Source organism: Frieseomelitta varia, unplaced genomic scaffold (genome assembly GCF_011392965.1).
Source record: "Frieseomelitta varia isolate USP_RPSP 00005682 unplaced genomic scaffold, Fvar_1.2 scaffold_317, whole genome shotgun sequence".
Classification (NCBI taxonomy): domain Eukaryota; kingdom Metazoa; phylum Arthropoda; class Insecta; order Hymenoptera; family Apidae; genus Frieseomelitta; species Frieseomelitta varia.
This window is the reverse complement of record NW_025110054.1, coordinates 290821-304844: the sequence shown is the minus strand read 5'-3', so window position 1 is coordinate 304844 and position 14024 is coordinate 290821. Positions and strand designations below refer to the sequence as shown.

Genomic DNA, 14024 nt, shown 5'->3' with positions numbered 1-14024 from the left:
AAAATATAAAATATTATTAATTTTCTATAAAATATTATAAATATTATAAATATAATAATATATATAAAATATTATAAATACTATAAATATAATAATATATATAAAATATTATAAATACTATAAATATAATAATATATATAAAATATTATAAATACCATAAATATAATAATATACATAAAATATTATAAATACTATAAATATAATAATATATATAAAATATTATAAATACTATAAATATAATAATATATATAAAATATTATAAATACCATAAATATAATAATATACATAAAATATTATAAATACTATAAATATAATAATATATATAAAATATTATAAATACTATAAANTATAATAATATATATAAAATATAAATACCATAAATATAATAATATATATAAAATATTATAAATACCATAAATATAATAATACATATAAAATATTATAAATACCATAAATATAATATATATATAATATTATAAATACCATAAATATAATAATATATATAAAATATTATAAATACCATAAATATAATAATATATATATAAAATATTATAAATACCATAAATATAATAATATATATAAAATATTATAAATATTATAAATAATAATTCTATTAAATTACTCTGAAAGAAATTATTAACTCTATACTTACTAAAATACTCTAGAAGGAAATTGAATCAAGAATTTATTGTATAAATTACTAAAAATGAATTATTAAATTCTATTAACAGTAGAATTGTCTCACACACAGAAAGTATACCCAAACTATTAGCCGATGGCGTAGAAAGAGAAAGGGTGCAAGAAAGACAAATTACTTGCTTCGTTAATCCATGTTCACAGCCACTGGTACAACTATCAAGCAGCCACTGCTTTACGACAGCTACTACAATCATTTTATGTCACCTTTAACCTTTATGCGGCTATTTACTTGGTTGGAACATCACCGACGAAGAAATTTACGAAACACATCGAGGAATATCGAAACGTTTCCTCGTTAGCGTTCCATTAGATTCTTTATAGCGAATGTTTCTCAGACACCGGTCTACGTTAATACATTTTTAATCCTGGGCATTCGAAATACCAGCTACGCTGGCACGATTCTCCTGGTCACAAAAGCATCCAAAAACGAACGTTGTACTCGTACGATCGATTCGCGTAAATTTCATGAACGTTGAATTTAAAAGAAAAGAGAGTGAAAAAATCGAGTATCAAAAAATCAACGAGATCTTATCCAAGAAATATGTATTTCGTTGCAGGAAAAGGTATATCAATTTCAAAGGAAGAGAATCTTGTTCTTGCTCGTTCAAAAATGAAAAATTATCAAAGGCAAATGTACATTTCTGATGATTTCGTGATAAACGAGTGTTCGTAAATTGTCTTCCCTCGAGTCGAACTGATGGGAAGAAATTTACGAACGAGGCACGAAACGATTGAGCAGAGGAAACAAAGTTACCAGAAATAATATTGTTCGCCGCTTCTAATCACGCTTTGCCCTTTGCCTCCTGCGAAGATAATCTTCGCTCGCTCTTTGTAATAACCGTTCGACCGTGTTTTCGCTTGCTGCCGGCGAAACAATGGAGAACAGAGTGAATTTATTTTATTTTATCCCCCCTGGGAGGGTGGAATTTTATTTCGAAAGTACTTCCGAAGTATGCCAGCCAAAAAGGAAGTCTCGCGTGTTTCCAGAAAGAAATAGTAATCGTTGCCGGAGGATTTTACCACGGGGCCTTAACAATGTCGCTTGTCACTTTCGGAGGTTTTATCCTGTCGATGAAACGAGGCCGTGCATGCTCAAGTCAGGATTTCTCTAGCGCTCCGACTGCCTCGGCGACAGCTCGCCCTCGTCCGGTTTGTCTGCACGCTCGATGGAATCTTGGCAATCGCCACCGAAACACATGGGTAGCTTCTTCTCGCGCATGGTGCACGGCACTCTGTCTGGCATCGTGGCGCCTGATGAGAAAAATTGTTCAGACTGCCGTAAGCATGTTGGGTTTCAGGCAGATTTTTCACTTATTAATTACAGTCGCTGCCCTTGCGACTATATGATCCAAAATGAATATTACACTTCGGTAAATACAATGAAATATACGTATATTTGTTATATTCATTCCTATGTTCTTATATCTTGTTATATCGTTATGCTTTAAACGCTAGATACGTATCAAAATATTCTGCAAACGATTCGATTGATGATAATTCAAATAAATTTTAATCAGATCTTTACAAATATGGTTTTGTCTAAATAGAGATCAATTATTAATTTGAATACCGATATCTTTTAAACAATTCTGAAACCTAACGTAGCCTAAACTTAAATTAGAAAATCTGAGATCGGTTTGGTTGTTCTAGTGTTAATAAATTGGAACATATTCATTAAATATCAAATACAGTTCATTATATTCATTATACTTCATTCTTATATTTCATCGTCATACTTCATCATATTTAAATGTATATTTCATTATATTCGTAATACTCTATTTTTATATTCTTATATTTTAATGAATGTATTAATCTTCAGATATTTAACATAATTTTATTAACTCTTGCACACTCATGCTATGAATAATGTTTTCAAAAAAAAAAAAAAAAAAGGTATCTAAAGAGATAGAAATATGAAAAAGTAACAGCAAGACTAATGTTTGAACTACCATGTTTGAACTATCAAAAAATGATCAATTCGTATTTTTCTTTCCAATTTATAAATTTCAACGAATTTTTGAATTTTTTAAATACATAACTCAACAGCTTCTGTTCTTTACTACATTGACATTTTCACTCGAACTTCTCTGATACAAGTTTTATACTTTAATCCTCCATAGTTCCAGAGCCAATTAAGAATTAAAAGTAACGAAATAATACACAATGCTTGCAAAATAATTCACATATTGTTGACGTGAACGAAGAAATTTCTCTTTAATCGACGCGACGTTGTGAAATAGAATTCAATTGTGCTAATTGATTTAGAAACAAATGCAAATAATACATTGCGTTAACATGTTGCAATTTTCACTCTCGAGGAATTAATAAACTGCAAGTGCACGTATCGTGCGCATTTTTATATAGAGACGGGAAGGAAACAACAATAATTTAAATCTGGAATGACTGACACTGGACGTGATTTGTGCGAGCATTACTACACCATTATTCATAGTCGTAATCCGATGTTTGCTATACTGTCACGAAAACTCCGCGTCGTTGCAATAGACAAAACGCATATAAACAGACGCTTTGTGTAAAATTGCAGTTCGCATATCCTCCGACAATTCTATGCAACTCTTGACTTTTGACTTTGGCTCTTGCACTTTTGACTTTTGACTTTAACGTGTTCAACATTTCACTCGTATAATTGTCTTTCGGCTTGTCTACAGTCTCTCATTCAAACGACGCGACTACGAGTGCAAAGCTACCTCTGACTCTAATGATTCTAAATCTTCATTTACATTTTGATTCTCTGAACTTTGATCCGTCTCTTAACGTTCCAACGGTCCGCTCGAAATTTTCTCGCCTCTGTTACTGCGTTCCCAACTGCTCTCGATATGCACGGACACGTTGGAACGTCCAATTTGTGCAAGTCGCGTGACATTCGCGACCAGAGCCAATACCTAACGCTCGTCGTTCGATTCACCTTCATTTTCCAATTTGTAGGATTGGCCAATGTGGCTTTCGTACAGCTCGTATATCACTTATTATCCGTTTTATACGAATCGCTTTACAGATTAAAGCCAGATAAACCTACAAACTCGACGTGAGTTTGAATTAAAATTTATTCACTCGAGTGTATTTCGCTGCGGAAAGATTACACGCGAAAGCTCTAACATCGCCACAAACCGGATCGTTTGATACGTAGTTGCGAATAAAACAAACCGAGAACTGAACACACGGCTCTCGAGCCAACTTTCTGATCGATCGTTAATGCGACGAAACAAGTGGCCAATCGATGAACGACTCGATCAGCTAGCTATCGGTTAGCTCGATCGATTCACCTTTTGCATAAATTGATTCCGCTTGCTTCAAGGTTTTGCCACGAATTAGCCTTTCCGCGATAATTCGTGTAATCCTGTTATGTTAACGTGCGAACAGGTTGTTCAAAAACTCGTTTAAATTAACAAGCTGGCAATCGGCGTGTTGTCGGCACGGTGCCGAGCCTGCTCCGCGAAATTCATTCCTCCCTTTCCGGTGATTTGGTGTTATGGTTACGACGACAAGGAGAAACTTAATACAGGCCTCGAGCTTTTCACGGGAATACAAAAGATTCCGAGAGAGCCTTCGACTCGGGCTAGGAAATTTCCAGAGTTGATTTTAATTGTAAAGGAGATAGAACGAAAATGTGTGTTCGAGGTGGCGGCTACGGATGGGATCGAGTGTCTCGCGAGTTCCTGAACCGAAATTTGATGGAATATCACGAACTTTCATTTCTTTTCTTTTTTTTTATTTGTTGTTCGCATTTGAACAAAATATGCGTTGTATTTATTAACTTGACAATGTTGAAGAGCAACTGATGACTTTCATTTTAAAGTTTGAGACGAAGCTTGTATGAAACGAAAAACATTGTAGGTATACTCGTTGAAATATATTTACTTTCGAGTAGTATTATATGTATATCAATCCTGAAGTTCAATGTGTACATCATACGTATGTATTGAACTTGATAAAATATTTGTGTTATATATATATAATGTTATTATATAATATTAAATGAACTAAAATATGTATATATTACATATATAATATAATATATTATATATTATAATACATATTATATGTTATATTTTACATACTGGTCATATTTAATATATTATATATTATTATATAACATATGTATATTGTGCATTACATATATAATGTATGTTATATTTTATATATTGGAATTATACATTATACATTATACATGTACAATAAAATGTACACATTGAACTCGACACTACGAAGTCACTAAGCTACATTCATTCATTAAAGCATTAAGCACACCTATTAAAACGTTTCTACTTTCAATTAATATTCAAAACCCGTGAAACCCCACGAAACTTAGATATCTGGCTCAATTGGGATTCCTAAGTACATATTGGTCCCATCCCTAGCAGCGACCTAGAAAATCCACTTCTCCCTCGAAGACTCCTGGCTTCATGCTTCAGCTCGCACGTCCTTTGAGAATTGCAGACATTTTTTAATCGTAAGTCTTTGATCCCTCTAAAACCAACACGTTTCTAAAAGAGAGAAAGAGAGGAAGCTTCTCTGATTTTTCCCCCGGGTCTAACTGCGAACTTAACCAGCCCCGGGAAGATCGTTGCCGAAAACGACAAACTGCTCAATTAGGGGCACTTTCGTCGAGACGATTCTCTCGCCGGTGTGAGAAAACGTTAGAAGCGTTAAAGCCGTCCAACTTGCTGAAATTTGTTGCAAACGTTACGACGCTTACCGGTCATTCCGGCGGAGTAACTCGACATCGCCGGCTGGTCATAACCGTAGCCATAAGTGGGCACCGGTCTTCCAGACGGTTGATACAGAGATCCTGATCCGGTGGAACAGCAGTTTCCAATACGGCTGCAACACGCTCCGTCGCAGCAGGTCTGTCTCCAGGAGCAGCAAGCCCCGTCGCTGACGTTGGACCTCCTGCCGCAAATAATAAACGCTTCGTTATCTGTTCGCCACGTGGGAACGTTATCGCTCGGTATGGAAAACTGTCTCTCTGCGAGAAAATTTTGGAAGAATCGCGGTGATTCTCGTAACAAAAAACGCGACCCTCGTCAAAGTTTTAGATTTTTCTTTTTCTTTTTTTTTTTTTTTTTTTTTCCCGCGGCAGATTATGTATATATAGGTAGCGCATTGTGTTAGAAAGAGACGTGAGAGACGCAGAGCGGCGGAGAGCCGATGTTGTGAAAAATGATCTACGAGGCGATTTATCGCGAAAATTAAACGGTTCTACGGAGAGAATCTTTGTCAATGGGGCGAAGGATTTATATTTTTCATGGAAAGACACATCGAAGGCAGTAAATAATGGTTAAATGTTGTGATAATCCTGTCCTATTGGAAAATCGAAATTTTGAGACTTTTAATTTAGAATATCTAGCCATTATACTCGTAAGTGATTATATACTAGAAGTTTGTGACTTCAAATGTTTTAATATAATTTGAAATATATTAGACTATATTTTAGGAACAGAATGGTAATGAGAGATTATATACCACACTATTATGTATTATAAGTTTATAATGTAAGAAACTCAAAATGTTTTAATATGGCTTGAAAAATATTAAGTTGTATTTTAGGAACAGAATTGTATAATGTGACGAGAGATTATATACTACGAGTTTATAATACTTCAAATATTCTAACGTTGCTTGAAAACAGTTTAGGAACTTTGGAATTGCATAATGTGATAAAATTGATAACTAACGAATTAACGATACTATTCTTTCGTTTTTTAAACATTAGGGCAAGGTTCATTTTTGTCAGAAGCTTTTCAATTATAAGGGGAATTGATCTCACAATTGCGGAGGTGTTACGTTATTCCTTGGTGATATCACGCTGCTGACTGTAGGTCTGTCCTTCTCAAAGTATCTCGTAGTATTCGCCGCCTCTAGCAACGGTTTGAAAGTTCTAAAACCGTGTAAATGATTTACGATGAAGCAGTATTACGTCGTCGTACTTCCAAACGAGTAATGTATCGTAATTTTTGTCTAAAATATCATCTAGAAATGAATGCTAAAATTTTTGAAATTCTAAAAATTGCTCCCTCGACCAGGAGACATTTTCGAGACGTGTCAACAACTTTCAACTTGTTGAAACTGAATATTTTCTTCTAACAAGTCTCAAACAATGATCTATGAAAGAAAGAGAGATACCTGCAGTGATCGCACATGATACTTGAAAATTTAGAGGTTATCTGAAATCTGTTGATAAATTCGACGTTCGCGCGTAGATTGCGAATGTTTGTGCAAATTTCGTACTTCTGTACTCACGAAACGGAAACGCGACCAACTTCAGAAATACATTTCATCTGCTAAACGACTCCGAATATATTTTACATATTCTTCCACGTTCTACGATATTTTATTACGTGCAATTTCCCCGCTATCTGCTTACGTGCACAGCTTTCATCGAATGGAACGGCGGACGGACACGTACAACACGCGATACAAACACACACGTGGGCAGTCAAAGAATCGTTTATTATCGAGACGTCGATATTACATTGGTCATGGTATGGCGATGCAGAATTCTTCTATTTATACGTGTCTATAGGGGAATATTATTTCCTATCGGCGCAGCATTTCGAGGGGGCATCCGGATCCTTCTGCTTCCCTTTATCCTTGCAACAGCCGGACATGCAACAGCCACCGGCTGCCTCTCTCGCTCTGAAAACGACATCAATTTGCATCCTATTTCCCTGGGAATCGTAGAATTTCCCCCTTAAAGTCAACGATGTCCTAATTCTAATGCCAGTGATTCCCCCCCCCTCCCCCTCCTCCTCCTTCATTCCTTCGTTTACCGACGCACACGCACATGTTCTTCTATTTATCGGAAAGAGGAAATTTATACACGGTGTATCTTTCTGATGCGAAATAGTTCTGTCGTATATCCGACGGGAAAGAAAAAAAAAAAGGAAAAAAGAAAAAAAGAAGAGAAATTTACGCGCCGATCGCCGCGTAAATTCGACGGTTCCCCGTTGGAACTATTAAATAACCGCCTGTGTCCCTATATGGCCGCCTGTGCTCGCCGCTTAACTCTTGTGATGTTTACCGGGGTTGGCCTGGTCCCCTGCGAAGCCAGCGTTCTTAAAAGGCTTCCTCAGGAGGCAACTCGGTTAGTTTTCTTGGCAGCATGATTTCTCCTTTGGTACATCTGCGGTACAACACCCTCCTTCCTCCTTCGTTCCGGCGCAGCATTTAGCTCCGCAACATCCGCCGATTGTCTTTCTCTCTCTGCACATTCAGTCGGGTAATTCGATTAAAACGCACGACTAAAGTGTCCATTTTAAACCACCTGCTCTCTCTCTCTCTCTCTCTCTCTCTCTCTCTCTTTTTATCCGCTCTCCTAAATCTCGCTATATCTTTTCCGAATCTATTCTATTTCGTTCTCTAACGCGTGCATTATAATATCTGCTGCCTCGTCTTTCGTTTCTCTCGCGCTGGCGGCCATACAGGTATCAGAAGCGTCGTGAAATATCGAAGATACTGATAATTATAATATGCAGTGACTTATGGAATTGGACTGATTAGATCGATTCTAGCAGGCTGGGGATACTAAATTGATACTCGACGTCTCGTAAATTAATATCGATATTCAACGTCTCGGCAATTGATACTCGATATCTTAAAAGTGAAATAATATAAACGATATCGGTGTCAACATTAATATTCAACGTGTTAAACGACGGGAGAAATGTAAATAATGTAAATAATCGTGACGTTTGAGTTTCCTCTGTTTTTTTAAAGTTAATGTTATTGTCGTTATTGTCGCTGATTAATATTGCTATGTTATTGTTATTTCTGTTACTATCATGTAATTATTTCAATCGGCCTCGGCCTTCTGAACGAATCTCAAACAGCTGACATTTGTAACATATAAACAGCTACGGACGGTAGATGTTTATGCAAGTTCGTATTTCTAGAAAACAATTGGAAAGCATATTTAAAAAAAATTCGAAGTTTAGAAAAAAGAGGAATACGAATTTGTAAAAAATTAATGATGTTCGAAGAAAACACAAGGATCATACTTCCTCGAGCAGCATCCACCAAAGTCCTTTTCCTTCAGTTCGTTATTCCTCTTCTCACCGCTGCGGACATAACACGGGCAGAGTTTATAGCAACTTTCGAGACATCGAAAAATCATAAAAACTATACTCACTGGTCGCATTTGCACGTCACTTGTCCGGCATATCCTTTCTGGCTCGTAACTTTCCTGTAAAAACGAGAAACAGCAGCTGTATTTTCTTGTCTCCCGGAATCGTCTGCGTTTGGATCATTTCGTAAGTAACGTCGTGTTTGTACGCGTAGCTTCAAAAAGTGAAAATTTAACAGCATCTCGGTCTAGTCTCGGCGTAGTTTCTAGGGTTGTGTACATCATTTGATTTGGTAATTGTTGAACTGTTGTCTTACAGAATGAATAAAACGTTGGCGCGAAATATTCCATTGTTTGCTTTGAGGTTTCCTGTTGGATTGGATTTTCCGCCGCGATATTTAGTTACGCGCGCAGTCAACTCGCGTATAAATATCAATCGATTGATTTCAACGTGCAAATTGGGAAAATATACCTGAATTATTTTAAGGAAAGTGTCGCTGTTGCCAAAATATTTGTCACCAAAAAGAGTTATAAATTCTTTATAAAAACTTGCCACCAATTACCTTCGTAATTATAACTCGTCCAATTAATAATTACGTTATCTGCTAATTAACTGCTAATCATTTCTGACTAATTATTACGTGTCAGCAATTACCAATTTGACGAAGAGACGACATTTAGGAAATAATCCGATAGTTTCTCAATTATCGGTCAATTACAATACCGCGAGACTTACGCGCAATGATCGCACATGATGAATTCCGGCCGGTTTTGTTGAGGAGGGATGAGAATTTGTGGGACTAAACCGTGAATTTTGAAGGTTTGCGGGAGGAAGTTCAACCGGAACTGGCGCACACGAACAAAAGCACTGTCGTGATTCATCCTATTCGTTTTTTTTTCCTCTCTCTCTCTCCTCTGTTGGCAGCCTTTACGCCAATTGGCAGCCGCTCGATTTCGTTCGCGAATTCTCTCGAGTGCCATGAATACCAAAGGAAGACCTCCGGCAATCAATTAAAATAGTCGCGTAGCGAGGTCACGTTATTGCCAAGCAAATACACGGCACGCGTTTTACGGGAATTAGTTACCTTTTGAGAGAGCAAGAGAGGCAATCGCATTTGAGCGGCGATATTTTATTATCAATCACTCAGATGGAGAATTTATTTTTCCCGAATTTTATACAGAAATCGATGACCGGTATTTTTTTTTTTTTTTTTTCGGGGTCCTAAAAAATGCAAACACTGAAAGAAAGAAAAAAGAAAAAAGTGGGGAAGTATTGAATGGCGGCCAGGGTTGTCGTTGAACCGTGCAACGCCGTATTTGAATCAATTTTCGCTGGAAGTCAATATTTTCGGTATTATCGGGACGGTTCTATCCATACACCAGCCGGTTGCTGAAGTAGTTTTCGAGAGTGCTGCGGTGCACGAGTGTATTCTGCGCCTTATACACAGTGTGCCAAGCCGAACTTTCTCAATAGAGCGAGTTAGCTGAGCTAAGAACTAATGCAAGCAATTTCTCTCGTTGTTGTCAACATTCGATTGTCCACTATTTTTGAGCAAATTATTATTTTCTGCGTGTTCACATTTAGACTCGTTGTGCGAGCGGCACGAACTAGCTTGTCTAACACAATTTTATAATTTAATTTTGAAAATTTGTAAAAGTTACAAACATTCTTTATACTGTTTCTATACGTTATTCTTTGGATACATGAGTTTTAGAATAAATTTTTCGAGAAATTTTCGTAGCCACTGAAATTTTTGCGTTTCAGTGAAAACAGTTTGTTTTATATTTTTATTGCCTCATAAAACAAGAAAGTTATATTTTACGAAATATTCTGTAAAAAAAAATCATAAACTCTGCACTGTTTTAAATAAAAATTTGATATAATATAATATAATATATAATAATATAATATAATATAATATAATATAATGTAATATATAATAACATAATATAATATAATATATAATAATAAACGTAATATGGTATTTATATAATATATAATATTTTCGCGTATATTGACAAGCTAGTGACCATGATTTTCTATAAAAGCGTAATTTCTAATTCTCAGAGAAGAGGAAATTTCTTCAACTTTAGTGATTTCAGTTGTAATTATCATCATTTACTATTGATGTATTTTTATACTAGTTCTTCGCTGAATGAAACAGCCCAACTACAGGTTTATATAAACCATTCTCTCTCGCTTGATCAGAGTGCATGATACTTCTTCGTGGCCATATTGTATCAAAATGCTAACAGTGTCTCGTAACGTACTAGTGCCATTATTTCACGCAAAATTCAAAGATTGAATTTCGAAATATTAGGTGATTCGGATAACTGTACCGCGCCACATATTCTACGAGTACAATCAAGGTGAGGGGGAGAATATGTTACATAAACATAGGTGATTTAGGGAACGTTTGGCTGCTAAACCCAGGGCCAGCCTTATATAGCCCGATATGAACATTTTCGAACAGCTGACTGCCACGACTTTCATCCCTGAGAACCAGGTCACAAGGTTGAATCGTTCAGCGTGAACCACTCTGGTCGAATCTACTATTAAATTGCTCTCCACGAACCGGTGAGGATCTTTCCGTGCGAAGAAATCGAATGTTACGTGAACATCCGCCCGAGAACGTGACTTCGAAAAATCCGTGGGAAAATTAATTTACGAGTTTGTGTCGTTCGAGAACGTAGAATACAAACGAAGAGCAGATGCGAGCCCAAACTGACGAATGGACGAGTCGAAAATTGTAAAAGAACGAGTTTGTTATAGAGACAGTATTTTTAGAAATATTTGTTTTATATTTTAGGCTAATAAAAGATAGGTAAGCTTTACGTTAATAAAGGTTCGTTACGTTAATAGGAGTCAATCTTTGCATCGTAAGTAAATAATGGCACTTGATTGTTCGTAATCTTACTATCATTTTGTTCTATTCTAAAGGGACGTTAGCATTTCTTTTGATTTATCGCAACTAGTATTTTCTCGCTTTTTTATTTCCTGAAGTAAAATTACATTCTGTTGATTCGTCGATATTAAAGCGAAAGTCTAATTTTCGTAGTATTAAAAAAAAAAAAGAAAGAAAGAAAGAAACAGAACGGGATTTAATTCGCTTGTCGATCACTCGTACATGCACGCGAATATACAAGCCTTGTATATTTGTTATAACCCTTGTATATTTATTATTTTCTAGTTGGAATATAACCGGGCGAGAGATGCAAAATGTTACGATATCGACAAAGTGAAGCGAAACGTTTACAACGGATGAAATGAAACACGCGGAATAGCAGGGCGTGAGTGGCACCGGGTGGAATTACGAGCTCGACAAAAATGGCAATTATATTTTCAATGATTTGCAGAGGCCGAACGAACAGGGAGGGCACGGAATTTATGTGCATCGTTCAACGAACCTGAGAATTTCGTTGTTACGTTTATTACCTTATTTTCACCGGCATTGAACAATTTGCGAGCGTTGATTTCACGGACCAAGTTTTTTTTATCAAAGTTTTGTCTATGCATCAGCAAATAGTTACTAACTAGTGTGCCTTTAGATTTTTACAACATCTGTAAATGCAATTATCATAACTGTTCTGTATTCGAAAAGTGTTTCAAATTTAGTGTAGCTCGTTTCAAAGGTAAACGCCTAAAAGGAAATTATTTTTTTAAAGTCGCGTAATTTTTATGTCGATCGATGCAGCAGGCCATTTCCTGTAAAAGAATGTATTAATTTATGTACGTCAAGAAATAATAATAGTTCAGGAGATATATTAACTTCAATTTTATAAAATCTATGCGTGAAACAAATAAATGCAAATAAATGCACGAAGACAATTGCATTCATGGATTAACAATTGGACACCTTATATTTATCGCTGGAGATTGAAAAAAAGAGGGGGGGGGGAGAAAGAGAGAAGTGTTTTTTAACTATTGACACATTCAGTTAATTTAGTGTGCATTGTTAATTTATTGTTTTGTCTTTAATGTCCAGTACTTACTTCATGTTTCAAACACGAGCCATTGTTGCTCTGAAACTGTGTTTTGCTCGCGTATTCTTTAAATTTAAAGATGACAAATGGCAAAAGAGCGGTGAAAGAAAAAGGACGAAGAAGGAAAGGAAAGGAAAGGCAAGTGGACAAAATGATGAAAAAGGAAGAAAGGAATAGAAGAGAGATATGTATAAAAAGAAAGCAACAAATGGATTAAAAGGAGACGAAACACAAAAAGAAAGAGGAAAGGAAAGAAAAGCTAAGAACTTACGTACCAGAAACTGCGAGATGAAGAGTTCGAGGAATTCTCAAACAAAAGTAACCGTGCAATCCTTAGAATTTTCCGCTGAATTCTCGAAAAAAAAACGTTGAAAATTACTGTTCGAAGCTGCTGATGCAAAAATGTTACACACACAACCTTCCTTCCACTTCCTCGGCTCGTAAATCGGACAAATTAACATCAGTTTGTCGAACGAGCCGTGACAGCGAATTTATCTCAGCAATTAGAAAGCGAGGCGGGTAAACTTTGCTTTCAACGTTCGATTCGAGTGCTACTCGCATCGATTTGTCCCTGGTAAATAAATTCACCGGTCCTCTTTGGAGAGTTTGTTTTAACAACACGCTAAGATTTCTCTCCGGAGGGAAAGAATGGCGAACGTTGCATGATCGGTCGCGTCGCCAGGTCACCACCGGATCACGATCTAACAAGACGAACTATTCGAGAAATTTCGGGAGCCTCTAGTCGCGCAAATGAAGTAAACGCGGTAATCGCGGTAATCTCTAAGATTAGGCTAGGTCGTTCGTCATTAAGAGGCGGCGGCTTAATGAGGCGTGGCCCCCTTCATTAATAAAGTTTAAATTGAGCGTTGTAGCCGAGAAAAATTGTTAGGCAGTTAATTACCGGCGTGATAAAAGGGCAGTCGCGTCCAGCGAGATTGAGAAACTTCCCCGTACAATGGGGAGAATTTCATTGTCCCCCTCCCCCTTTCATTTTCCCCGGCGATCTTTGAATTATCTACGAAGACACGTCGAAGCTCCGCCAACTAAAATAATCTGCGCGATCGGTAATTGAAGACAGAAACTTTGCTTTTCTATCCCTATTTTTCTCTTTGTTCTTTTTTCTTTTTTTTTTTTTTAATTCTCTATCGGCGCGTCAGTCCTCTGGATGGTCAATGTTGTTTTTTCTTTTTTNTTTTTTTTTTTTCTTTTTTTTTTTTTTTTTTTTTTTTTTTTTTTTTTGTTTCTGCTGGTGACA

At 36.2% G+C, this 14024-nt stretch overlaps 2 protein-coding genes across 2 annotated transcripts; both read right to left on the bottom strand.

Moving 5' to 3' along the window:
- Nucleotides 1-1727: 1727 nt before the first annotated feature.
- On the bottom strand, nucleotides 1728-6939 carry LOC122529963. Its single transcript, XM_043656530.1, has 5 exons — nucleotides 6847-6939; nucleotides 6495-6601; nucleotides 6351-6372; nucleotides 5420-5613; nucleotides 1728-1950 (listed from the first exon to the last, which is right to left on the bottom strand). The coding sequence occupies exons 1-5, from the start codon at nucleotides 6861-6863 to the stop codon at nucleotides 1808-1810; spliced, it is 483 nt and encodes a 160-aa protein (XP_043512465.1). The 5' UTR covers nucleotides 6864-6939; the 3' UTR covers nucleotides 1728-1807.
- Nucleotides 6940-7145: 206 nt separating this feature from the next.
- On the bottom strand, nucleotides 7146-9630 carry LOC122529962. Its single transcript, XM_043656529.1, has 4 exons — nucleotides 9522-9630; nucleotides 8852-8905; nucleotides 8721-8780; nucleotides 7146-7359 (listed from the first exon to the last, which is right to left on the bottom strand). Exons 1-4 carry the CDS (start codon nucleotides 9536-9538, stop codon nucleotides 7254-7256), a joined length of 237 nt encoding a protein of 78 aa, XP_043512464.1. The 5' UTR covers nucleotides 9539-9630; the 3' UTR covers nucleotides 7146-7253.
- Nucleotides 9631-14024: the final 4394 nt, after the last annotated feature.